The 26,123-nt window shown below is 47.0% G+C and overlaps 3 protein-coding genes and 1 pseudogene across 9 annotated transcripts in view; 3 read left to right on the top strand and 1 right to left on the bottom strand.

Moving 5' to 3' along the window:
• Positions 1 to 7,562, top strand: part of OTUD7B (OTU deubiquitinase 7B) — a 62,960-nt gene extending 55,398 nt beyond the window's left edge. For all 5 annotated transcript variants that reach the window (XM_066377336.1, XM_066377337.1, XM_066377335.1 and 2 more), the window contains 2 exons: positions 194 to 278; positions 1,191 to 7,562. In XM_066377336.1, the coding sequence (XP_066233433.1) occupies positions 194 to 278; positions 1,191 to 2,399 (1,294 nt within the window). In that variant the 3' untranslated portion in view covers positions 2,400 to 7,562. The remainder of the gene's footprint in view (positions 1 to 193; positions 279 to 1,190) is intronic.
• Positions 5,836 to 5,973, bottom strand: LOC136401782 (U2 spliceosomal RNA; annotated as a pseudogene).
• A 947-nt stretch (positions 7,563 to 8,509) lies between the features above and the next one.
• On the top strand, positions 8,510 to 19,564 carry MTMR11 (myotubularin related protein 11). Of its 2 annotated transcripts, XM_066377331.1 has the most exons (17): positions 8,510 to 8,752; positions 9,103 to 9,193; positions 9,984 to 10,105; positions 10,685 to 10,745; positions 10,916 to 11,058; positions 11,589 to 11,667; positions 11,789 to 11,924; positions 13,437 to 13,524; positions 13,672 to 13,760; positions 13,845 to 13,969; positions 14,417 to 14,483; positions 15,062 to 15,132; positions 16,061 to 16,227; positions 16,533 to 16,706; positions 16,982 to 17,164; positions 18,214 to 18,507; positions 18,833 to 19,564. In XM_066377331.1, exons 1-17 carry the CDS (start codon positions 8,687 to 8,689, stop codon positions 18,968 to 18,970), a joined length of 2,094 nt encoding a protein of 697 aa, XP_066233428.1. In that variant the 5' UTR covers positions 8,510 to 8,686; the 3' UTR covers positions 18,971 to 19,564. The 2 variants fall into 2 exon arrangements, with proteins under 2 accessions (XP_066233428.1, XP_066233429.1); XM_066377332.1 differs by lacking the exon at positions 9,984 to 10,105.
• A 773-nt stretch (positions 19,565 to 20,337) lies between these two features.
• SF3B4 (splicing factor 3b subunit 4) lies at positions 20,338 to 25,750 on the top strand. Of its 2 annotated transcripts, none has more exons than XM_066377334.1 (6): positions 20,338 to 20,459; positions 20,911 to 21,039; positions 21,277 to 21,819; positions 22,134 to 22,322; positions 25,012 to 25,185; positions 25,360 to 25,750. In XM_066377334.1, exons 1-6 carry the CDS (start codon positions 20,426 to 20,428, stop codon positions 25,545 to 25,547), a joined length of 1,257 nt encoding a protein of 418 aa, XP_066233431.1. In that variant the 5' UTR covers positions 20,338 to 20,425; the 3' UTR covers positions 25,548 to 25,750. The 2 variants fall into 2 exon arrangements, with proteins under 2 accessions (XP_066233431.1, XP_066233430.1); XM_066377333.1 differs by having other exon boundaries at positions 22,134 to 22,340.
• The last annotated feature ends 373 nt before the right edge of the window (positions 25,751 to 26,123 follow it).

Genomic DNA, 26,123 nt, shown 5'->3' with positions numbered 1-26,123 from the left:
TCAAGCTGGTGAGCCTTGCTTAAACCAGATGAGCCTGCACTCAAACTGGTGACCTCAGGGCCTCGAACCGGGGTCCTCCATGTCCCAGTCCAACACTCTATGCACTGCGTCAATGCCTGCCTGGTCAGGCCATTCTGCTTTGTTTTCTAAAGGTAGCAGTACATTTCTAATTCCTTTTTTCTTCTTTGCACAGTGTAATCCTATCCCTGGAGGTCAAATTGCACCTGTTGCATAGCTACATGAATGTGCAGTGGGTCCCTGTGTCCTCTGATGCACAGGTGAGGACATTTGCACCTTGCCCTGTCACGCCTCGTTTTCAATGACAGAGCCAGGCGAGCTGCTGTGCTCTCCTTCTGAACCTCTCATCAGTAGTGGCTGTGATTCCTTATTAAGAGTAGGTGGAAAATATTGGTTAACTTCCCAAAGACATTTTTCCTGCCTTTCTGTCTGTTAGTGCCCTTTTCCCACATCTCCTCTCCAACCTGTCTCTGCTAAATACATTCTCCAAGAAAAGTTTTCTGGACTTTTTGGGTGAACTTGAAGTTGTCATTACTTTGTCCCAAGTTCTCCATACATAGACCTCTGGCACCAGAGGAGACAGAACAGCTTAAAGAGCTGATCCAGTAGGTTCTGAAGACGTCATTAGTGCCCGTAGAACAGGAACACAGGAGCAAGGGCAAGTTGAGGGGCTACATAAGGTTGGAGTTGGTTGGATGTGGTTAGTCAAAACTTTTTTTTAATTTTGGAAAGAATTTGGCATACAGAAATTTATAATAAAGGACATTCTGGTGTCTACAGAATATTCTCCCTTCTTACCCAGATATTATATAGTTACCGATTGCTCTAGAAGAGTAGTCAGGCTTCATTGTAATATCTCCTTATTACAGAAGCAAGTCACTGCAGGGGTTGATGAAAGTTAGATATTATTGACATCTTTCCCTTATCCATGGGAGAGCCACCAGAGCTGGGGCAGGATGGTGCCCTCACAGGTGACCCTCCCCCATCATGACAGCAGCCCTTCTCTGAAATTAGGCAGTCAGTCTGAGGATGGAGTACACGGGTGTTACTCCCTCCTCCACTTTGCTAATTCCCATAGCAGTGGCTATAGAGAGCACCTTAGCCAGATGGATGAGCTAGGAGTCCCTGGGGACCAATGGGATAACTGACAGTGGTGTTTTTGTCTCTCCCAGGCTCCCCTGGCCCAGCCTGAGTCCCCCACAGCCTCAGCTGGAGATGAGCCCCGTTCTACCCCTGAGTCTGGGGAGTCAGACAAGGAGTCAGTTGGCAGCAGTTCTACCAGCAATGAGGGCAGCAAGTGGAAAGAGAAGTCAAAACGAGATCGGGAGAAGGATAAGAAGAGGACAGATTCTGTGGCCAACAAACTGGGCAGTTTTGGCAAAACCTTGGGCAGCAAGCTCAAGAAGAACATGGGAGGCCTGATGCACAGCAAGGGCTCTAAGCCTGGAGGGGTGGGAATGGGCTCAGGGGCAAGCAGTGGCACCGAGACACTGGAGAGGAAGAAGAAAAACTCTCTCAAGAGCTGGAAGGGTGGCAAAGAGGAGGCCGCTGGGGACGGGCCTGTGTCTGAGAAGCCCGCACCTGAGTCCGGGGGTAACGGAGGGGGCAGGTATAGCCAGGAGGTGATGCAGAGCCTGAGCATCCTGAGGAATGCAATGCAAGGGGAGGGGAAGTTTATTTTTGTTGGAACCCTGAAGATGGGTCACCGGCACCAGTATCAGGAGGAGATGATCCAGCGCTACATGGCTGATGCTGAGGAGAGATTCCTGGCGGAGCAGAAACAGAAGGAGGCAGAGAGGAAGATCATGAATGGAGGGGTCGGGGGCGGGCCTCCTCCTGCCAAAAAACCAGAGCCAGATGGTGGAGAGGAGCTGCTCACTGCCCCCCAAACAGAGTCCAAGGCACTGGTGTTCTCTACTGGCTACCCTGGGGGTTTTACAATCCCTCGGCCTTCTGGGGGTGGAGTTCACTGCCAGGAACCCCGGCGGCAGTTGGCAGGGGGTCCGTGGGCGGGGGGCCTACCACCATATGCCACCTTCCCTAGACAGTGTCCTCCTGGGCGACCCTACCCCCACCAGGACAGCAGCCTTTCTCTGGAGCCCCGCAATCACTCCAAGGATGGAGTTCACAGGGGTGCATTATTACCACCCCACTTCCGGGTAGCTGATTCCTATAGCAACGGCTACCGAGAGCCCCCTGAGCCAGATGGATGGGCTGGAGGGCCCAGGGGGCTTCCCCCAACCCAGACCAAATGTAAACAGCCGAACTGCAGCTTCTATGGACACCCTGAAACAAACAACTTCTGCTCCTACTGTTACAGGGAAGAACTGAGGAGGCGGGAACGGGAACCAGGTGGGGAGCTGCTGGTGCACAGGTTCTGAATGGGGGGCCCTGGAGGGCAAGGGGGCTAAACAAAGAAAGCGAAGCTCAACTCATTGGCTCATCAAGACCCAGCCCCCATATTGACGGGGCAAATGCAGTAATGCTGGGGGGAGCCTGGCTAGAAACTTGACATATGCCCATGAGACTGCCAGGCTGGCAAGAACACGTCAGGGCTGGACGGTGCCTCGAAGGCTGCACTAGTCCTTTGCAGATCTTGACTTGATGGGACTGAGGAGATTCAAGGGGGAAAGATAGTGATTCTATCTCCTGACCCTTGGGTCCACCCCAGTACCTAAGGGGGAGTAGTAGGAGCAGGTTTGGTGTGTGGGGGTGGGGAGGTGTGTAGCTGTCTGGGTAAGGAACAGGAAAGGCGGTTCTCAGTCAATAAAAGGAAAAAAACAGACCAAAGTTCTTTTAGATTGGAAAAAAGCACATAGTGGTGGAGTTGGGAGTTGGAGAGAAGCTGGGAAATTAGGTAAATTTGCTATTGATTTGAATTAAGATAGAAATTAGGGTTGGGTAAATTCTTCCTCCTGAAGGATTGAAAAGACAGGGCAGTAATATGTGCTCATGGGTGCCTAGTAGGGAGGTAGTTTCAGTCGGTTTACTGAGATGGGAAAGGGAAGAACTTAAAAGGAGAATCCTTTTCATCTTATGTTTTATTTCCTTCTAAACACCATCTGTCATCTGTTCTAGTTCGAGAGGAGGTGGCCTGCTCCCTATCTTTTCCTCATTCTTTTTGAGGCCTGAGCTAAGCTAAATTAAGAAGATTGTGATTTTTAAAAAGACTTTTATTTTTTAAAAAAGGCCCTTCTGAGGGAGGGAAGAAAGGGATGAGAAGAGCAGCTTGTGTGTATTGAATTTTCTCTAGGTGAATCCGTGCAGAGGTCATCTTTTTTAAACTACTTAGCAATAACCGTATGTTGGGGTGTGAGTGCGCCTGGGAGGGGTGGGAGGGCAGACCTTTGGCCAGACTTCCAAGCAAAACCAAAAACCTAAATAGAGCACTACCATTCTCTGCTGCTGCATTTCTGTAGAAAGCAACTTATTTTTTTGAAAATATTTTTTAAAGGAAAACACACCCCAGCAAGCAAAAACATTAAAAAATAATAATTTCTTTTTTCCTATTTAAGTGATTCTTTCTCCTTCCTGTCTACTTTTGGAGAATGAACTTAACATCCGGCTTCTTTTGTTAAGCCATAGCTGAACTTAATCTGTGGTTAGTTTATTAAAATAATAAAAAGTACTTTGTAAGAAGAGATATTTTTGATAAAAGGACTGATGTTGAAACATGGGGTAAGGGCTGGGGCAATTTATAAAAAGGTAGTTACCGAAATCTGTTTTAGTGAACTGTAACCACAGATCACAGATGACTCCCAATGAGCTGATCTGTCATTGGGATTCCCCCTTTCCCTGGCCTGAGCGTTTTCCCCAGGGGGTGGGAGTGGCTGGTGGACACAGTGGGGGAGCTCCTTTGCATTTTGCACAAAGCACAAGTCTGGACAGCCAACGCTGTGGCCAGCACCATTTTTAAGAGCTTTAAACCAGTTGACCTATCCTGGGCCAGTTTTCCTTTTTACTTTTTTTCCCCCTGGGAAAAAATAAACTATGCAATTGTATATACTCCTGGGCACATACAAAGGGGAATAAGTGTACTTAAGGGTCCAGGTGTTCACTGGGGCTATTTTTCTGTATTTGAATTTCTCTTCGGAGGTATGTACTCATTACCTACCCCGTGGAATGTAATCCCCACATTTGATCTGAGACAGACATGAGCTGGGCGTTTGCCATATGTGCTTCTATCCAAACAGGAAAGTTGTCATCCTGTTTCCCTCTTGGTAACAAAGCCACCAAGACTGTCCTCTATTGGAACTACACACGTTTTAGAAAGGTTCCTTTCTTAACAAACTTGAAAGTCACTTGTTTTCCAAACCTGATAGTTTGTTGATTGACTCATTTTTTGAGACTCTGAATTCTTAGGCTTTTATTTTAAAATAAACCAGTTTTAAGGAAGCAATGAGTTCAAAGGAGTTAGGTTCCAAAGGAGGGTATATGTATATTCTGGGCAGGACCAGGGCTAGTTTGAGATAGGCAGGCACTCCAATCAGGTACAAAGCTTGAGAGGGTATCAAAAAACTCAGTAATCAAGATAAAGATTTAATGCAATATTAAAAAGAATTCCAAAAAATTCATAATGAATAAAGTATCAAAATTTTAAAGACAGGATTCACCAGGATAGATTAGGGTGAGGGGAAGTCAGGCAGAGAGGAGCAAGTACCAAGTTGAGTCCTGTCTTAATTTGAAATTCTCATACTTTGTTCATTGTGGGTTTTTCTTTTAAGGATAGTTTTGATTTTCAAAAAATATATATAATACTGCATTAAAATAGTATCTTGATTACTGGGTTGTTGGGTACCACTTAAGTTTTGTGCCCAAAATGAGTGCCGTGTTCACCTCATCCTGTTTCTGGGGTTAGAACAACAACTAGTGAGACCACCACCTCATAGGCTTCCATCCACTGCCATGCAGCTGAACAGCTGGCTCATACACCCTGGATGTGCACAGCTCACCTAGCTTTCTCATAGGTATCCGTTTGTACTGCAGGCCTGGACCAATAGGCGTGGAAACAGGTCAGGGGTTTCCCCAGAGAATAAAAGGGAAGTTTCGATTCCCACTGGATTGCTGTGTTTGGATTTGCTCTGTTATTAGTTCTAGGTGATACTTTGTTTTTAAAAAGTGAGGACAAATGAAAAAAATCGGAAAACTTGTGTCATGTTTGTTTTTGTTTTGATTTATAAATGAACCAATTCCATTTTCTTACCTTTTCAAATAAAAAAAGATGAAAATTCTGGGGGGTGGCCTAGGGGTGAGTACGGTAAAATAGGGCTTCATTTAGGCCCTTTGGCTTTTTATTAAGAAATAAATTAATATTTTTCTTAATTTGGGAAGGTAACTATTTATTGAGGCATTAAAAACCTTTCCATTCTAAGGATGAGGGACCCTGAGTCAATGGATGTTTTTCTGTAGGGATGAGTAAGGGTTATTTTGCTTTATTCTTTCAGGGGGTTGTGTGGGATGCGGGGATGAACTAATAATGCCTGGAAAATGAACGGGTGGGTGTGTGGTATTTTGGGAAGATGGGGTGGAAGAGGCAAGCCCTTGCGATTACTGTGTTGGGAGAAAGGAAGAGTAGTACATGGTATGCACTCAAAATGAGCAAAAATTACTTAGTTAAGGAGAGGTCTGTGGATGAAGGCAGGAGGCAGACCTCATAACCCTTACCGAGGGATGATAATGTCTCAGGCTTAAATAAGTGCACTTAGTTCCTTTAATCCAGGGTGTTGAGGTATGTACTGGGTTTTTATTGGGAGAGAAGAGATTTTCCCCTTTTAAGACAGAGCTATCCCTCCACCTAATTCACCCCAGCCCTGATGGGACAACTATACTGTAAGATAAGCCTCCAAAATCCTCTCAATCTATGCTGGTATTATTGAGGGTTACAAGATTTAACCAAAAGTTTTTCTCTCTTACTAGATTCTACACTTGATCTTAGCCAAAAGGCCGAGAAGTGATTACTAGATTCTGTCATCAAAATAAAAAGGTCTCTTATATATATATGTAATTTCTTTTTAAAGATTCAGTCTTTCTGGACTGGGGTTGGTGGGAAACACTGCTATCCAGGGCCAGGAGGGAAGTACTCTCTTCTGTTGGCTCAGTTTCTTCTCAGGCAAAACTAAAGCTCACAGACCAATGAAACAAAAATTAGCAATGACTTTGTATTGTATATCTGGGAGGCGATACTGAGCCAGAAAGAATGGAGCTGGTTCTGAATGACTTCTAAGAACCTAGCTTTCACCATTTTCTCCTTTCTAAATAGCTTCATGTCCAAGGTTGCAGGCATGGTTTTTTCTTTTCCCAATAAAGGAGCTTCAGAGATAATTGTCCCTGAGCTACTCGACAGCTTTGGACTGTGTCCTCTTCCTTTTCCAATAGTTTGTGCCCTAGACACATAGCCACAGGTGAGGAGACGGAATTAGAAGCCCCCTCCTGGCCTGGAATCCTGCAGCCCAAATTTTTCTAATTGCCTTTTCCCTCCAGACCCTTCTACTGCAGATGCAGTGAGTCATACAGACACTCTGTCTCTTTCACTTTGCAGACAGCCTGCAAATCACAGGGTGTTTTGCCCCATGTACTTAAGTTGATTAACAGAATATTTATTATGAAGTCTCCCAGGTAGAGACACCCCTTCACAGCCTCGTAGGTAAGGGCCTTAGGAATGGGGCGGAAAGCTGGCTGACAGTAGGAACTAATGGGAGTGGGGTGGGGGGGAGGACTTTAGCCTCTTCCTGTGCTTATAACTGGATCTGTGACTCATCTTGTGAGTCACTCAGCTGCTCCACCTCCTCCAGCTGCGCCTCCTGGCAGCCTTCACTCCTGGCACAAACCTGCAACCAGATCAGGATTCTGAAAATGGAAAAATCTGATACAGGCCCTTGCCTTTCCACTCTTCCTTTCAGACACCGAGCCTCCACTGGGATGCGTGGGGTGGTGCGCGGTAGCCCTGCTGGTGCAGGACCTTCAGCTACTGCCTCCATTGCAGTCCTGGATGGGTACTAATCCAAGTCACCCATTTCTTTTCTTCCTCTGACTTCCTCCAAATCCCCTGATGTTTTTCTCTATATTCCTCTGCTGTTCCTTACCTCAAAGTATTAAAAAAAAAACCCAAAAAAACAGAATGAGGCTCTTTAATGAAGTGTGGTGGGGAGAAGGAAGGTGGATAGTGAGATTTTTAAACTGATACACCTCTTCCAATGGCAACAGACCTTGGGAAGTATTTTCTTACCCAGAGATTGAGACCCGTGGAATGCAGGTAGGGGTGGAGGTGGGGGTGCTTAGTAGGACCTCAAGAATCTGGCTCATGGGCCACCTTTGTAGTAGGTGTACGCCTCTTTGTTCCAGATTGACTCCCTGTCTCACAATGTGCATTTTCACTATTTCCACAGTTGCAGCCAAGCCAGGGAACTTTAAAAGCTGAGGCCGGAAGGGTGTGTGTGCTGGGGCTTGGAGAAAATAGTGACACTTTGGAAAACTGGGGCCCCGACCTAAGGATTGCTGCCTCTGTACAGACTCAAAATCAATAAACAGCAGCTCATTAACTCTTACTTTGTATTTTATTTCCTGTCTAAATATAGATTTTACATTCTTACCTCAGTCCTCTCACTAGCAGTTCCTTTTCTTTCCTCCTAGTGCCCACCCCCCTTTGCTTCTTGGGTTGCAGGGAGTGGCGTGGGGGGAAGAATGGAATTATTGAACTGAACAGAGGTTTCCAGCCCTCAGCTTTCAAAGTCCTGAACATGAATTATTAATTTGGAGATCTGGTGTCTGGGCTGGAGGGAGGGGTCATATACCAGGACTGCGCTCCAGTTTCTAATTGTGTGTGTGTGTGTGTTTGATTAAGTGATGAGATCTTTTCCTTGGGTCTCTCACCCCCCACCCCAGAACTTGCACATAAACATACCTGTACCTTTCCCACTGCACCCTGCACGCAAGGTATGTTGCAAGCTCTCTGGAGAAGGATGTACAAAAACACTAACTTGACCCCCTCTGCAATTCTTGGGTATCCCCAGGCAAAACTCCCTTGAGGTCAAATTTACTTCTCAACCTTTTTGTTAGGTCTTTCAGGGGAGGAAGTAAGGAGACCATAACTACTTTTGTGTTCCTCTCATTTCCTTCACTCCTGCCCCTTTTAAGATATAAAAAAGAGAAAAAAAAAGATATAAAAAAGAAAACACCTCAGCTTCTTAGGGAAACCGTCACTCTAGAGTCTAGAGAAGTGGCCCAAATTGTTCTAGTTTAATACTGGGTATTACTACTCCCCTCAAACAGTCTCCAATGCTCATGGCCAGGAAGTGAATAGGAGCTGGGAGTAGGGAATCTGGGTGTATTTTTTTCCTCAGTTCCCCATTTTTCCCTCACCTTTCCCAGACTCCTCCACTTCCTTTCCACTTTCCCAAAATTGTGTGCATGCTCCTTTAAGGGGCTGGGCCTCTCTCCCGCCCTCTCCAGAGTCGACTAAAATTTCCGAGGAGACTCCTCTGGCGGGGCTGACTGGACACACCTTTCAAAGACCCCAAGTCATGCTCCCTGCACCTCAAACACTCCTTTCCCCTGCCCCATCCCTAACTTCCCTCCTCTCAACTACCAGATCCAGCCTCTCCCTGAGGGGCTAGAGCATCCTTGAGGCTTCCCACACTTAACTGCTTCATCCCCGGATGGAGCCAGAGAAATGTGGTGGGGGGGCAGGGGCCAGAGTTTCAACATCGCCCCCCAGAAGGAGGAACCAGAGATGGGGGTAAGGAGAAGAAAGTTGGGCTTGCGGGGAGCGGTTGGACGACAAGAGGGTGTGAGTGGGGATGATGGGGAGATAAAAGAAGAAAAGGACCTAGAGCAAGAGGAGGGTGTGTCTCATATCAACTCTGGTTGATGAAGCTTGGTCTGTCTTTTTCAGTCTCAAGTTCATCGTGTCATTATCCATTAACCAGCCCCTCCCTTTACAGTCTGCCAACTCCGGTCCTGAGCTTCCCACAGCCAGTGATCTCAGTTTCCCCTGGAGTCTGAGTGTAGGGCTCCAAAGGTGGCTGCTGAGGGAATCCCTGACCCTCAGGGTTGGAGAGGCCTGAGCTAACCCTATACCCTTCACAGCTCTCAGGACCTAAGTCTGTCCAGGGGATTGCAATGCCGGAGCCCAGAAGTCATCAACTTGGCAGTTTCCTGGCCTCTGGATGCCTCCCAGGTGATAATGCCCTTCCAGTACTTCTGATCTTCAGAAATGCCTTCAAATTTCATCCTACTGAAACTTTGTTTCATACCGTCACCAATGATACCTCCCTATCCCTTTCCTGGCTCAAAGTGCTTCTTGACACTTGTTCTCTTCCCTGTCCAGAGCTGTCTGGGAGCCTGGACCTTGATGATCCCTTTGCTTTCTTGATCCTGTTACCCCTTTTCTCATTTACTTATTCAATAAATATTTAAGTGCCTGCTATATGTTAGGCACTGTTCTAGGCTCTAGAGCAGGGGTAGTCAACCTTTTTATACCTACCGCCCACTTTTGTATCTCTGTTAGTAGTAAAATTTTCTAACCGCCCACCAGTTCCACAGTAATGGTGATTTATAAAGTAGGGAAGTCACTTTACTTTATAAAATTTATAAAGCAGATTTACAGCAAGTTAAAGCATATAATAATAATTACTTACCAAATACATTATGTCGGATTTTTGCTAAGTTTGGCAAAATAAATCTTTATAAAACAACTTACTATAGTTAAATCTATCTTTTTATTTATACTTTGGTTGCTCCGCTACTGCCCACCATAAAAGCTAGAACGCCCACTAGTGGGCGGTAGGGACCAGGTTGACTACCACTGCTCTAGAGTAAAATATTACAAATTCTCTCCTTCAAAGCTTTCATTCTTAGGAGTTAGAGGAGGATGTTAATATTCCCTCTGTAGATCTTCCTGTCTTGGAGGAATGGGTGTACTTATGTGATCAGCCCTGGGGATAGTCATAACCTGGCTTCTCCTGTAGGGGAACAGATCCTAGCATGGGCCCCAGGGGTGCGGAAGGGGCTGGAACCTGAATTGCCTGGAAATCTGATCTGCACCAACTTGAGGGTCACCTTCCAGCCCTGTGGATGGCAGCGGAGTCAGGTGAGATGTTTGGGCCAAGGGTAAGAACAGCTAGTGGGAAATGGGTTGGGGAGTCTAGGATGATTTAGACCAGTGCTGGTCAACCTGGCCCCTACCGTCCACTAGTGGGCATTCCAGCTTTCATGGTGGGCAGTAGCAGAGCAACCAAAGTATAAATAAAAAGATAGATTTAACTATAGTAAGTTGTTTTATAAAGATTTATTCTGCCAAACTTAGCAAAAATCTGACATAAGGTACTTGGTAAGTAATTATTATATGCTTTAACTTGCTGTAGCTCTGCTTTATAAATTTTATAAAGTAGAGTGACTTCCATACTTTATAAATCACCATTACTGTGGAACTGGTGGGCAGTTAGAAAATTTTACTACTAACCGAGATACAAAAATAGGCGGTAGGTATAAAAAGGTTGACTACCCCTGATTTAGACAAACATTATAGGAAGTGAGATAGAGTTGTTCGTAAGGGCTGTCTTTTGAATGTATTAGAGATAGTCAATAGGATCAATCTGTAGGAAGGTGAAGGTCTTCTGAGAGCAGATGTGAGATTTCAGATGTCTCTAGCATGTCATGTGCTCCCTAGGAGACTCCCCTGAGCAGTGAATATGATTTTTCCCTGGTCAACATTGGGCGATTAGAGGCCGGTAAGCGTGGGGTTTGGTGAAAGGGCTCATTGGTGGGGTTGTTGGATCCCCTCCTCCACCCTTCCTCTATGTTTAGAGGACAGCCAGGGATGCAGTGGGGTGGGTAGGAAGAGTTCTTCCTAGAGGGACCCTGATCCATGGCTACATTGCTCTCTAATTCTTGACTTCAGTGAGTAGCCTGTCCCGAGTCCAACTCCACCATCCAGGGTCCCTGCTTAAATTTATCCCTGAGGAGATCCTGATTCACGGCCGAGACTTCCGGCTGCTGAGAGTTGGTTTTGAGGCTGGAGGACTAGAGCCTCAGGCCTTTCAGGTAAGATGCTCCCAAACCAAGGACCCCACCTTCCCTTAGAACCTTGTGATCCTTTCCCTGGCAATTCCATATACTCCCTTATTTCCCAGGATCCCTCTTATCATTCTCACTGCTTCTTTCCTCAAGGAGTGGGGAAAAGGCTGGGATAAATGATAGTATAAGGAGCATAAAGGGCCTGAATTCTAGCTTGCCTCTACCGATATCAGGTGCATGATTGTGGGCAAGCATATTCCTTGAAAAAACAAGGAGGTTTGGAGGATATTATTCCTGTTAAGTACTGCGTGCTAACCAATTGCACCACTGGAGCTCCAGAGGATATTATTCCTAATTCCTTCCAGAATTAACATTCTGTGATTCTGTGGTTCTAGCCCCATTCTCCTGCCCCAGTCCCTATGACCTTTGGAAGTTCTCTTTGTTATGGGCTGTCTTTGCTGCTCTCTATTTGTGGCAAGCCAGTGAAGCAACACACCCTATTTCTTTCTTTTCACTTCAGTCTGAGCCAAAGGGATGGGATGTCCTTTCCTCCACAGGTGACCATGGCCATTGTCCAAGCCAGAGCTCAGAGCAGTGAAGCCCAACAATATACAGGGATAACTCTGAGCAAGTCTGGTGAGTAAGGGTACTTTGAGGTAAGTAATGGGTAGAGTCTGAAAAAACAGAGGCTTGCTGAAGGCAAAAGAGCTGAGAAGCTGTCCTTTTTCTCTTCCTCTGTGTCTCTCTCCTGCCCCAGGCCAGAGTCCTAGTTCCAGAAAACCACCTATTTCCCTCATGGAAACATCAGAAGACTGGGAAACTGAGAAGAAAAAGCAGGGGGCAAGTGGCTGGCGGGTCAGTCTCGTCAATGAGAGATTCGACATAGCCACCAGGTGATCGATTCTCCAGCGCACCTCAACCCCTGCAGCCATCCCAATATTCCCACAGTTTTCTGACTCTACAGCAGGGGTCCCCAAACTATGGCCTGCAGGCCGCATGCGGCCCCCTGAGGCCATTTATCCGGCCCCCACTGCACTTCCGGAAGGGGCACTTCTTTCATTGGTGGTCAGTGAGAGGAGCATAGGATGCGGATGCCGCAAAGCGTGGCGTCGCTCACGTACAGTACTACGGTGACGTGGGACGCACGCGTCAGGGCTACGGAATCGCGTCATATCACTTGTTACAGCTAGCAGTGACAAATATGGAACCGGACATTGACCATCTCATTAGCCAAAAGCAGGCCCATAGTTCCCATTGAAATACTGGTCAGTTTGTTGATTTAAATTTACTTGTTCTTTATTATTATTATTTATTATTTTTTTTTTTTTGTATTTTTCTGAAGCTGGAAACGGGGAGAGACAGTCAGACAGACTCCCGCATGCGCCCAACCGGGATCCACCCGGCACTCCCACCAGGGGCGATGCTCTGCCCCTCTGGGGCATCGCTCTGCCGCGACCAGAGCCACTCTAGCGCCTGGGGCAGAGGCCAAGGAGCCATCCCCAGCACCCGGGCCATCCTTGCTCCAATGGAGCCTCGGCTGCGGCTGTGGAAGGGGAAGAGAGAGACAGAGAGGAAGGAGGGGGGTGGGGGGTGGAGAAGCAAATGGGCGCTTCTCCTATGTGCCCTGGCCAGGAATCGAACCCGGGTCCCCCGCACGCCAGGCCGACGCTCTACCGCTGAGCCAACCAGCCAGGGCCTTGTTCTTTATTTTAAATATTGTATTTGTTCCCGTTTTGGGTTTTTTTTTTTACTTTAAGATAGGTGCATAGGGATTTGTTCATAGTTTTTTATTTTTTTTATTTTTCTGAAGCTGGAAACAGGGAGGCAGTCAGACAGACTCCCGCATGCGCCCGACCGGGATCCACCCGGCATGCCCACCAGGGGGTGATGCTCTGCCCATCCAGGGCGTCGCTCTGTTGCGACCAGAGCCACTCTAGCGCCTGAGGCAGAGGCTGTAGAGCCATCCCCAGCGCCTGGGCCATCTTTGCTCCAATGGAGCCCTGGCTGTGGGAGGGGAAGAGTGAGACAGAGAGGAAGGAGAGGGGGAGGGGTGGAGAAGCAGATGGGTACCTCTCCTGTGTGCCCTGGCCGGGAATCGAACCCAGGACTTCTGCACGCCAGGCCGACGCTCTATCACTGAGCCAACTGGCCAGGGCCTTGTTCATAGTTTTTTTTATAGTCCAGCCCTCCAATGGTCTGAGGGACAGTGAACTGGCCCCCTGTGTAAAAAGTTTGGGGACTCCTGCTCTATAGCTATGCTTCCTACACACTCCAGCATCCTAGGACATAGATCTTTAAACCTGAGGTCACTTGGAATGATCTGTTCCTAAGTAGCTTCATTGTAATCACAGCTTTGCATTATGAGGTTACTGAGCCAAGATGTAACATAACTCTCAATTTCACAGCCTCCCCCGTTACTTCTGGGTCCCTAACAGAACTCTGGACAGTGAGGTCAGGAGAGCATTTGGCCACTTTCATCAGGGCCGTGGACCGGTCAGTGTGAGGTTTGGGGATTTGAGAGTTATGGGATGTCGGGGATCATTATGGAGGGAAGGGATCCTTATGAGGTCAGTGTGGGGGCAAGGGTCAGATGGGACTAGAAGTTTCTGTCACAATGATTCTCCTCTCACCCATTTGAAGCGCCTATCCTGGCATCACCCTGGAGGGAGTGATCTTCTCCGCTGTGGAGGTTTCTACACAGCCAGTGACCCTAACAAGGAGGCTATCAGGTGAGGGAAGTGTGATGAGAAGAATCAAAGGTTAAGTGTTCAGGACAGACTTCTTCCCTTACCTTCCGATTCTGTCCCCTGCAGAGCAGTGGAGTCCATGCTCCAGGCTGGGCATGCTGATGTTGTCCTGGTAGACACTGTGGATGAGCTGCCTAGTCTTGCAGATGTCCAACTTGCCCACTTGAGGCTGAGGGCTCTCTGCCTGCCTGGTGAGAATAGCCTTTGACCTCTTATCCCTACCCCTAAGTCTGCTGATTCCAACCTGGTTTACCATTTGCTTCTTCAGCCCAATGAACCTTAGTTTTTTACTCAACTCTCCCATCTTCCACATACTGATTTCCTGTCTTCCAGACCCCAGTGTATTCTTAAAAAAAAAACCCCAAAACAGCTTTATTGAGATATAATTTACATACCATAAAATTCTTCCTTCACCCATCTTAAGTGTACAATTCAAAGAATTTATAATGTTGTACAAATATCACCACAGTTAACCTTTAGAAACCCCATGGTCATTTACAGTTACTTTTCATTCCTATTCCTATCTCAAGGCAACAGCTACCCAACTTATTCTCAACTCTTCAGACTAGAGACCCTGGGTCCCAAATCTCGAGTTCTCCTAATCTCTTTTCCCTTCTGACCCCTCTACTCTTTATCAGATTCATCTGTAGCCGAGGATAAATGGCTCTCAGCCCTGGAAGGAACACGATGGTTGGACTACGTCAGGTATTCTTTTTATAGCCATGTCTTATAATTCAACCCTCCCCAAACTTCTGTTAACTTGGACTCACTCCTAAGGTGCCTTCCATTAACTCTTCTCTTTGGTCTCCCAAGAAGACTGTTATTTTCGCCTGACCAGGCAGTGGCGCAGTGAATAGAGCGTCAAACTGGGATGCGGAGGACCCAGGTTTGAGTCCCTGAGGTTGCCAGCTTGAGCGCGGCTCATCTGGTTTGAGCAAGGCTCACTAGCTTGGACCCAAGGTCGCTGGCTTGAGCAAGGGGTTACTCTGTCTGCTGAAGGTCCACGGTCAAGGCACATATGAGAAAGCAATCAATGAACAACTAAGGTGTCGCAACGAAAAACTGATGATTGATGCTTCTCATCTCTCTCCATTCCTGTCTGTCCCTATCTATCCCTCTCTCTTACTCTGTCTCTGTTAAAAAAAAAAAAAAGACTTATTTTCTGCTCCTTAGGAAGAGAAGAGGCAGGATTTTGGAGGCTGCCTCTGTTCTATTCCATGACCCATCACTCCCCTCTTCCAGACTTATCATTCTTCCCTCTTTTTCCTTGTCTGCCCCTCCAGGTCTTGTCTTCGAAAGGCTAGTGACATCTCAGTCTTAGTGACATCTAGAGTTCGCTCTGTAATACTTCAAGGTGAGTTTCTTGGGTCAAGTCACTCCATTAGTTGACTTTTTCCTTTTTTTTTTTTTTTTGTATTTTTCCGAAGCTAGAAATGGGGAGAGACAGTCAGACAGACTCCTGCATGCGCCCCACCGGGATCCACCCGGCACGCCCACCAGGGGGCAACGCTCTGCCCACCAGGGAGCAATGCTCTGCCCCTCCGAGGGGTTGCTCTGCCGAGACCAGAGCCACTCTAGCGCCTGGGGCAGAGGCCAAGGAGCCATCCCCAGTGCCCAGGCCATCTATGCTCCAATGGAGCCTCGGCTGCGGGAGGGGAAGAGAGAGACAGAGAGGAAGGAGAGGGGGAGGGGTGGAGAAGCAGATGGGCGCTTCTCCTGTGTGCCCTGGCCGGGAATCGAACCCGGGGCTTCTGCACGCCAGGCCGACGCTCTACCACTGAGCCAACCGGCCAGGGCCTAGTTGACTTTTTCCTTTACCCACCTGACTGGATTCTGCTCAGAGGGAGACCCATAAGATTTCTTTTACCCTTCTAGAGCTGGCATCCTCCTTTGTGAGCTCTAACTCATCTTTCAGCATTACCTCTGCCTCCTCACCACAGCTTGATATGGCTAACAGAAGGGTTCTCTGCCCTCTGTTCCCATCCTTTCATCAGTGGATGGGGATTGGGGTTGGGATGGAAAGGACAATGTGGAAGTTGGTTTGAGATTTATACTGCTGCCTCCTACATGTGAGGCTGGATATTTCTATCCAGGTGGAGTCTATGAAGTGAATCATTCAAGGTCTTTGTTTTCTTTTCACTTCTATGTGCCCTCTCAATCTTACCAACTCAAAACTTTCCCCCTCTGTGTTTCTCACTTCTTGCCATGTTTCCTTTTCTTTCTCTTCTGCCCTAGTTTCTTGGCCCCTCCTTCTTTGTCCCTTCTTCCTCTTTATTACCCAGAGCGCGGCGATCGTGATTTCAATGGCCTGCTCTCTTCACTGGTCCAGCTGCTTTCAGCCCCTGAAGCCCGAACACTGCTTGGCTTCCAATCACTAGTGCAACGAGAGTGGGTGGCAGCTGGACATCCCTTCCTGACACGACTTGGGGGAACTGGGGTCAGTGAAAAGGTGAGAACATTTTGGGAAAGTATTGGGATGGGGGGCAGTTATTCAGAAGTAAGAGGATCAGAAAATTATACAGTATAATCCACTGGAGATTAATCAGATCTGAAGGGCTCCTGAAGTTAGGCTGAGTTTGAAGGGAGACCCAGATGAGTGAGTGACCACCCCCCCTACTATGCTCAATTTGGATTTCTATTTCTGGACCACCTTAGTGGCCCTTGTTCCCTGTCCCCCCACCCCCACACAGGTTGTCATCACCCCCCTTTAGGTTCCCATAGTCCCTTCCATCCTCTTGATTTCCCTCTTCTCAGGCCCCCGTGTTTCTCCTCTTCCTTGACTGCGTCTGGCAGCTCCTCCAGCAATTTCCAGCTGAGTTTGAATTCTCTGAGTTTTTCCTTCTTGCTCTTCATGACAGTGTCAGGGTTCCTGACACCCTTACATTCTTGAAAGACACTCCCTGGGAGCGTGGAAAGCAGAGTGGACAGGTCAGTGACTTCCACTTTTGACTTGTCTTCCATACCCCTCCAATCCCTACTGACAAGTCCTTTTTGAAATTTAGCCTTGATTTATGAAAACTGAGGTCTGTGGGTGGGGAACAGTGGAGGCTGGTGCTCTCTCTCAGGACTGGACTTTCACCCTCCATCTGATTCCTGGAGTAAGAAATGAGACTTTCATAATTTTTCTCTAGACCTGTGAGAAAGATTTTATACATATATTTTTGTTTGTTTAACCATTATTTTTCTTCTTTTCCTCTGTCCAGTTCAACTCCTATACACAAATCTATACCCCAGGGTATTCCCAGCTCCCTGTTGGGAACTCTATTAACTCACAACTGTCTGTCTGGGACTGGGATTTACGCTACAGCAATGAACAGATACTACAATTCCATAATCCTGGCTATGACCCAGAACACTGCCCAGACTCCTGGCTCCCTAGACAGCAGGTAAGGTGTCTGAATTCCCTAAACTCCCTTGACTTTCTCACAGGCTCATCCTTAGATGGGGAGTAATGTAAAGATAGTGTTTGAGTTCCCCATGTAAAGCTACCCTGCTTCTCTAATGTAGCTATCACTTATTGTCCCTGTCGCTGGGAAGATAGGAACCCTAGATTAGGAGTGGGCATCCTTTTGGTCCTCATCTTTTGTCTCATGTACACCTTTTACAACTTTCCCTAAAATTGACTTTAATCAGTCCTGAGCCCAGTGGTGGGATTCAGCTGGTTCGCACCGGTTATGCAGAACCAATACCTAAATTTTGTTGAGTTCAGTGAACCGGTTGTTAAAGGGGCACTTGTAATCAGGGTTCTCTGTATGGTGGACACCTGGGCAGCCACCCAATGTGGAAATCACAAATTTACATTCCTTGCTATTTTTTAACATTTACTGTATCAGCACAACAGTGTATTCTGAGTGCCTGTAGTAATGTTCATTTCGTTTATAGGTGAAAAAAATTTGACAGAACTATGCTTGTAATATTTTTTTATTCATTTCATAAAACTCATTATACCTTTGATGAAATGCTACATTTTAATTCCCTCACGTTTGTTACTTCAGTAAACAAACATAAAGAGAAAAAGTGCCAAACAACCAGGGGGTGACAACTTATATTGTTTTTTGTCAGGTATTATTTAATATTTTTTCATTAATATTTTAAAACTCTTATAACATATTCTTGTTTTGTGTGTCTCTTTTATTGTTCTTATTTAACTATTAAATGCATAAATGAACTACCTTTCAGTATATCATTTTTTTTATACTTAGAACAGTCATTAGAGCAGAGAACCAGTTGTTAAATTATTTGAATCCCACCACTGTCTGAGGACTACTCTGAAGTCTGATGAAGAGGAAAGATAGAGTTCTCAGTGGGAGGCTTATAGTTTCAGTGCTAGTGCATTGTGAGTGGGTAGCAGCTGGACATTCCTTCCCGACCCAATTTGGGGAAACTGGGGTCATCAGGTTTCTAGGTCACCAGTTGATTTTCCTTTCCCCTTTAGCCAAGCTTCTTGGTTCCTGGCCCCCCCAGTTCTGTGTGGCTCTTCTCTAGAGGAGCCTTGACTCCCCTGAATCAGCTCTGCCCTTGGCGGGACAGTCCCTCCCTGCTGGCAGTCCCTTCTCGTTGGCTTCCTCGACCTGCTATCTCCTCGGAAAGCCTGGCTGATCAGGAGTGGGGGCTCCCTCCACATTGGGGAGCTAGCCCTTTACCCATGGGGCTGCTGCTGCCTGGATATTTGGGACCCCAGATCAGGCTCTGGAAACGCTGCTACCTAAGGGGAAGGCCCGAGGTCCAGGTGAGAATGGAAGACAGGGATTGGGAGTGGGAGAAAGGCTTGATTGCTGACCCAGATGTTCTAGGAGCAACCAGATGTTTCCAGGAGCTGGAAAAGCAAGGGGCTGGGGAAATTGGGAAGTGAAGTACCATTCATGGTATCAAAATTGGATAGGTTTGGGAGTTTGGATGGGGGCAGGGACTGCTTGTGGCTCAGATCAAGTGGAATTTAGGGCATAGCTGGAAGGGGAAAGTGAATTAAAGAGGCCAGAAGTGTGGACAGATTTTGGAAGCAGAGAGCTAGAGCTGTAATTCTCCTCCTTTGCCTCTCTTCACTGTGTTCTTAGATGGGCCTCTCAGCTCCCACAATCACGGGCCTCCAGGATGAGCTAGCCCATCTTCAGGAGCTATTAAGGCAATGGACACCAAGATTATCTCCTGAGGATCACTCCAAGAAAAAAGATCCAAATTCCGCTCTCTCCTAACATGGTTGAAATTGCTGTCTTTCTTATGCACATGGCAAAATGTGGCCCGGGGTGAGGAAGGCTTGTCTAATCCTTCCCATTTTTCTTATCTGATCTGGCTGTCTCAGCTTTCACATTACAGCCCTTAAAAAAGACCCGACTTGAGTTTCTGTTGCAGATGAGTGATGCTATCTGCCAACTCTTGCTCTGTCCTGTTTGGTTCCTCAAGGTTTTATATTTTTATATTACATATATATCATAGACACCTCTCTCTATCTATAGAGATGCCTATGATATATATGGTTTCTTTGACTTGAAGGATTAAGAAACAAACCCAGAATATGATCACCTCATTTATCAGGGCAATTTCATCCCTTTTGGATATCCAGCCATTAATTGTGAGATCACAGACGCTGTTCATCAGTCCCAACAAGATGGCTTACAGACCTTATTCTTACCTCCTCTTGCTACTTTTTTAATTCCAATTTCTATTTCTTCCCTTATTGCTTTTTATGGGTATGAAGTGGATATGGGAGACATTTTGTCTCTTCCAATTGTGTATTTTTGTAGTGACATTTCTATTTAAGGAGTTCATTAAATCACAGTATTTATACATGTTGCTGGCATTATTTCTTGTGTCTGAATAAAGGACCCAGGTGAGAGGAGTGGGTGGAGGGTGGATGTGACCCGAGGGAGGGTGACATTCACATTATTGGTAAGGAAATAAGGGGATGGGTCAGGTGAGGCTCTACAGAATTCATAAGCAATTTGGTAAAAAGGATTCTTTTCTCCTATTTAGGGACAGATGGGACAAAAGCAAACAAGGAAGTGGTTGCTTGGGCCAGGAATGTTCTGGAGGTTGAAGCCTGTGGGCTTCAATGTCAACCACCCCTCAGCTTCGGTCACACTCCCTCTGTAAACCTCAGGTTCCCCTTAACTTCCTAAGCAATAACCACGAGGCAAGCTAGCACGTGACTTCAGCTCTGACACTCGCAATTTTTCCCTTGAAGGAAATGAAGTATTAACTCAAGCTCAGGCTGGGACTCCGGACCGGGCAGGCCACGGTAGATGAGTCATTGGGTTCGGAGGGAGAAGGGCGTTCCGTTCCTTAGCATACCCTTCTCTGGGGCAGAAAATAGAGGAAAAATTGTTTCTTTAGTTTTCAATTTACGTTTTGGGAACAGTGGGACACTGAAACGTCTCAGCCTTGAGAGAGTCTGGGCGTTTCCGTTCAGCCCTCCGCCCCGGTAGCTCGCTGTGACACCTCGGGGTAGGACCAACGACACAAGAACCGACCTACCACACCACAACGTCTCGGTGGCTTCCAAGATGGCCGCGGCCGCTTCCGGATCCGGATCCGCCCACCGCCACGGCCCGCCCACCGCCCTCACGTCGACCACAGACCCGGAAGCGGAAGGAGTGACCGAGGTTCAGGGTCCCGAGTCGCTGCCTAGAGACGGTGGGATCTCTTTCGGCATGGCGGCTGGGCCGATCTCCGAGCGGAACCAGGGTGATTGGAGGGAATGAGTCAGGAATGCGCTCAGGGGGGCTGGGAGACCTGGACTGCGACCACCAGTGTTTCCGCAGGGATGGGAGAACGGGCCACCCCGCGGTGCTTGCTTGGGCCGGGCGCGGGAGAGGGTACTGGGGGGGGGGGGGGAGGGCTGGGTTCAAGCTAAGGCTTGTAGGTGTGATACTTTCCAAGTCCAGTCTCCTGCCTTCCCACCCAAAAAAGAAATGTGTAAAGAGAATTTGCAGTAGAACTCTTAAGTTATAATTAAAAATATTTTCTAGTTCCTGTAAACATGGAGATGTAAGGGCTTAATCTAACGCCTCTTTTTATTTTTCCTATATCGTGTCTCAACCCCCAATTTCCCCGCCTGGGTTTTATATTCTTGTTCTTGTCATCGCCTTTTCTATCATTCTTATCTCCGCCCTAATCTCCTGCTCCCGCCATCCAGATGCCACTGTGTATGTGGGAGGCCTGGACGAGAAGGTTAGCGAACCGCTGCTGTGGGAGCTGTTTCTCCAGGCCGGACCAGTGGTTAACACCCACATGCCGAAGGATAGAGTCACTGGTCAGCACCAAGGTGAGTACGTGGAAGAGGTGCATTTATGTTCTGAGGGACAGACAGCTCCCGCAGGATCCCAGCAGTATTCGTAACTTTTTTGGAATAAGCAACGTAAACATTTCTTGCTAACAGTTTATTTCTGGAACCCGTCTCAATTGAATTGAGGTTTTTCTTACTCTTTGTGCTTTCAAAGGTAGATGAGTTATACCCCATTTTAAACCACTTTGCTTAAGTTAAACTCTTTCACTTCTCCAGGCTATGGCTTTGTGGAATTCTTGAGTGAGGAGGATGCTGACTATGCCATTAAGATCATGAACATGATCAAACTCTATGGGAAGCCAATCCGGGTGAACAAGGCATCAGCTCACAACAAAAACCTGGATGTGGGTGCCAACATTTTCATTGGGAACCTGGACCCAGAGATTGATGAAAAGTTGCTTTATGATACTTTCAGCGCCTTTGGGGTCATTTTGCAAACCCCCAAGATTATGCGGGACCCTGACACAGGCAACTCCAAAGGTTATGCCTTTATTAATTTTGCTTCGTTTGATGCTTCGGATGCAGCAATTGAAGCTATGAATGGGCAGTATCTCTGTAACCGCCCTATCACTGTGTCCTATGCCTTCAAGAAGGACTCCAAGGGTGAGCGCCATGGCTCAGCAGCCGAACGACTTCTGGCAGCCCAGAACCCACTCTCCCAGGCTGATCGCCCTCATCAGCTGTTTGCAGATGCACCCCCTCCACCCTCTGCCCCCAATCCTGTTGTATCATCTTTGGGGTCTGGGCTTCCTCCACCAGGTAAAGCTTTTGATTCAAGTTATGTTTGTCTTGATTTTGAGGGGTAAGGCAGGAAAAACAACCATTATAGGAGGATGTTGAGTTATTCTTGGGTGATGAGAAGAGGATTGAACTGTAATGGTTGTGGTGGGGAGGAAAGTTGCCAAGTTTCTCCAGGAAGTTGAAGTTGTTTGTGTTGGCCAACATTTATTTTGACTTTTAAGAGCTGGGAGGAGGAGAATAGATCTCATCCTGCTTGGAGAGGCCATATTGGAACAGTCTCTTTAAAGATATTCTCTCCTCACTATCATTAATTATTCTTCCATTTCCTATAGGAATGCCTCCTCCTGGCTCCTTTCCACCCCCAGTGCCGCCTCCTGGAGCCCTTCCACCTGGGATACCTCCAGCCATGCCCCCACCACCTATGCCTCCTGGAGCTGGAGGACATGGTCCTCCTACAGCAGGAACCCCAGGGGCTGGACATCCTGCACATGGACACTCACATCCTCACCCATTTCCACCAGGTGGGATGCCCCATCCAGGTCGGTATTCTTTGCTGGGGAAGGGACCTCTGTTACTTATGCTGCTGCTCTTTTCCCTTAGCAATGATAGTTCCAGGGTTGTTCTTTCCTTCTGCTATTCTTTTATAAAAATAAGCACAAAATACTTTTTTTTTTTTGTATTTTTCTGAAGTGAGAAGCGGGGAGGCAGAGAGATAGACTCCTGCATGCACCTAATTGGGATCCACCCGGCATGCCCATTAGGAGGCGATACTCTGCCCATTTGGGGCATTGCTCTGTTGCAACTGGAGCCATTCTAGTGCTTGAGTTGGAAGCCATGGATGGAGCCATCCTCAGTGTGCCTGGGCCAACTTTGCTCCAATGGAGCCTTGGCTGCGGGAGGGGAAGAGAGAGATAGAGAGGAAGGAGAGGGGGAGGGGTGGAGAAACAGATGAGCACTTCTCCTGTGTGCCCTGGCTGGGAATCGAACCTGGGACATCCACACTCCAGGCCAGTGCTCTAACACTGAGCCAACCGGCCATGGCAAGCACAAAATACTTTTTTTTTTTTTTTTGTATTTTTCTGAAGCTAGAAACCGGGAGAGACAGTCAGACAGACTCCCGCATGCGCCCGACCGGGATCCACCCGGCATGCCCACCAGGGGGCGACGCTCTGCCCCCTCCGGGGCTCGCTCTGCCGAGACCAGAGCCACTCTAGCACCTGGGGCAGAGGCCAAGGAGCCATCCCCAGCGCCCGGGCCATCTTTGCTCCAATGGAGCCTCGGCTGCAGGAGGGGAAGAGAGAGACAGAGAGGAAGGAGAGGGGGAGGGGTGGAGAAGCAAATGGGTGCTTCTCCTGTGTGCCCTGGCCGGGAATCGAACCCGGGACTTCTACACGCCAGGCCGACGCTCTACCACTGAGCCAACCGGCCATGGCAAGCACAAAATACTTTTAATTGGGGTTTTTCCAAAGGGTATAACTGTCCTTGCTGTTTTTTGTTTCCTTAATTTTTACTTCCACCCTGACCTGACTTTCACCCCAAAGCAGTGACTTAATTGCCAGATCTAGGGAACACTTCCACTCCTTATCTGGTTTGACCTTGCTCTTACTTGAAACTAGCCATTTTTTTTTTTAAATTTTTATTGAATGTGTTGGAGTAATATTGATTAATAAAATTATATGGAAAAAAATAAAATTATATGGGTTTCAAGTGTACAATTCTGTACTATATTCTGCCAACATTTATTCCCCCTTTACCCTCTTCTGCCTCTCTTCACTCCTCTTTCATTCTGGTAATCACCATACTGTTGTCTGTCTTGTCTGTCTCTGTGAGTTGGCTTTGGCTATGTTTTTGTGTTTGAAAATCTTATCTCTTGATTTTTCTGAATCCTCCCTTTATCTTTCTGTCTCATCAATCTCAGCCCTTAATAAGCTCCTTTTTTTCTGTTTGTACCTGTATAGTTCTATTACTTGGACACTGATTCCTCCTACATCTATATCTGATTCATGCTTATTAACATTACCCTTAATCCTACTACTGAATGGGCAACTCCAACTTTTTGCCCCTTCCCTTCAACCCTCTTCTCCCTCTAGTGTTCTTTTTCAGGTGTTTAATTCAGAAATATGGGAGCTTTGTTTGACTATTTCTTATCACCCCACTTTTTTTTTTTTTTTGTATTTTTCTGAAGTTGGAAACGGGGAGGCAGTCAGACAGACTCCCGCATGCGCCCGGCCAAGATCCACCCAGCACGCCTACCAGGGGGTGATGCTCTGCCCATCTGGGGCATCGCTCTGTTGCAACCAGAGCCATTCTAGCGCCTGAGGCAGAGGCCACAGAGCCATCCTCAGCGCCCAGGCAAACTTTGCTCCAATGGAGCCTTGGCTGCAGGAGGGGAAGAGAGAGACAGAGAGGAAGGAGAGGGGGAGAGGTGGAGAAGCAGATGGGCGCTTCTCCTGTGTGCCCTGGCTGAGAATCAAACCTGGGACTCCTGCACGCCAGGCCGATGTTCTACCACTGAGCCAACCGGCCAGGGCCTCACCCCACTCTTGATACCAACTCTTAGTAGTACCTTTGGCATCAGCCCCCACTGTTAAGTGCTCTAGTTCAGGCTCTCACACCTTTATTTTATTGTAGGAACTTCCTAACTTATACTTAGACTCCAGCTTTCTGTACCTTTGATCCACTTTCACAGAGTAATTTTTCTAAATTATTAAGTTTTCTAAAATACCCTTGTTCAGAATTTTTCTGTTCCTTTTTATCTACAGAATAAATCTCAAACTCATTACCATAGCATTCTAGGCTTTTTATGATCTGGTCCCTGATTACCATGTTACTGGCTTTCCTGAAACATACTATGCACTTGACACACCTATGATTCTAATCTTTTCTGTCTTCAGTGTTCTATTTCTACTCCATACACCTGAAAAAATTTTATTCATCCTTTAAAAATAGCTCTTTGCCTAGGCAGTATCTCTGCTACCTTCCCAAATCTGGTCTATAGAATAAAGCACTCCATTTGTTATATACTTCTGCAGCACTGTTGCCATGCCTAAGTCATAAGAGGGGCAAGTGAAGTGGTGGAGGGACTGGTTGGGTAGTGGTTGGTTTGTATTGTTGGATTGGGGTCAAAGGTAAGGGCACTGATGTCACTCCTTTCTCCATTGTGTTTTCTTCATTTTCTTTGCCCTTTTTCTTGTGTGTCTGTTCTCATAGGGATGTCTCAGATGCAGCTGGCCCACCACGGCCCTCATGGTTTAGGACATCCCCATGCCGGGCCCCCAGGATCTGGGGGGCAGCCACCACCCCGACCACCACCTGGAATGCCTCATCCCGGACCTCCTCCCATGGGCATGCCCCCCCGCGGGCCTCCGTTTGGATCTCCTATGGGTGAGTAGGCTCTAGCCAGCTTCTTACCCTCATATATTATACTCTTGCAGCTTCCTTTGTCAGACCCCTTTTCCCTTGCTCTTTCTTCTGTCTCCCTATTCTTTCCCTACATGTTCCTAATATAAACCATCTCCTATTTCTTGTTTTTACTAACTTTTCTTTCTCTTACTATAGGTCACCCAGGTCCTCTGCCTCCCCATGGTATGCGTGGACCTCCTCCACTGATGCCCCCTCATGGATACACTGGCCCTCCACGACCCCCACCCTATGGCTACCAGAGGGGACCACTCCCTCCACCCAGACCCACTCCCCGGCCTCCAGTTCCTCCTCGTGGCCCACTTCGAGGCCCTCTCCCTCAGTAATTTCGTATTCTCTTTCCTCTTGTTATATCTTTCCAATATCTTTTCAGTTCCTTGGACCAATCAGAGTTGCTGTAGTAAAGGTACTGATCCCTTAGGCCTTTTTTTTTTCAAGTGTAATTTTTTTCATAGGAGGTTGTTTTTACTATGTTGATACTAAGTGTTTTGTAAATGGACGGAGAAAATAAAACTAAATTCCTTGTTTATTCTTTGTGGTGTTTTCCTTGGCAAAGTAACAGTTCTATTTTTCTGTAAGAAGAGATGTCTGTATATTGAGAAAAGAATGGTAGTATAGGAGTCCTGGCTGGATAGCTCAGTTGGTTAGAGCATTGTCCCAAAGCATAGAGGTTGCCAGTTTGATCCCCAGTCAGGGCACATACAGGAACTTATTGATGCTCCTGTCTCTCTCTCTTTCTTTCTCTCTCTAAAATCAATAAAATAAACATTAAAAAATAAAAAGAATGGTAGTGTAGAAGTAAGGGTGTTTATTCATGTTTTTTTGTTTGTTTGTTTATTCATGTTTTAAAGACTTGATCTATAATGTGTTGCTGCAGTTGGTGGACTTTGCTTATATCAAAC

The sequence above is a fragment of the Saccopteryx leptura genome, chromosome 3 (genome assembly GCF_036850995.1).
Source record: "Saccopteryx leptura isolate mSacLep1 chromosome 3, mSacLep1_pri_phased_curated, whole genome shotgun sequence".
In the NCBI taxonomy this organism is placed as follows: Eukaryota; Metazoa; Chordata; class Mammalia; order Chiroptera; family Emballonuridae; genus Saccopteryx; species Saccopteryx leptura.
Note: the sequence above shows the minus strand (reverse complement) of the source record. Positions and strands in the feature narration are given on the sequence as shown.

Excerpts from the sequence above, each read along its gene's own strand:
- MTMR11 (XM_066377331.1), top strand. The coding sequence starts at position 8,687 with ATGTGGTGGGGGGGCAGGGGCCAGAGTTTCAACATCGCCCCCCAGAAG. Across the intron at positions 11,668-11,788 it reads GATAACTCTGAGCAAGTCTG|GCCAGAGTCCTAGTTCCAGA; the intron begins GTGAGTAAGGGT and ends CTCCTGCCCCAG. Across the intron at positions 14,484-15,061 it reads CGATGGTTGGACTACGTCAG|GTCTTGTCTTCGAAAGGCTA; the intron begins GTATTCTTTTTA and ends CTGCCCCTCCAG.
- SF3B4 (XM_066377333.1), top strand. The coding sequence starts at position 20,426 with ATGGCGGCTGGGCCGATCTCCGAGCGGAACCAGG. Across the intron at positions 22,341-25,011 it reads AGGTGGGATGCCCCATCCAG|GGATGTCTCAGATGCAGCTG; the intron begins GTCGGTATTCTT and ends CTGTTCTCATAG. Across the intron at positions 25,186-25,359 it reads TCCGTTTGGATCTCCTATGG|GTCACCCAGGTCCTCTGCCT; the intron begins GTGAGTAGGCTC and ends CTCTTACTATAG.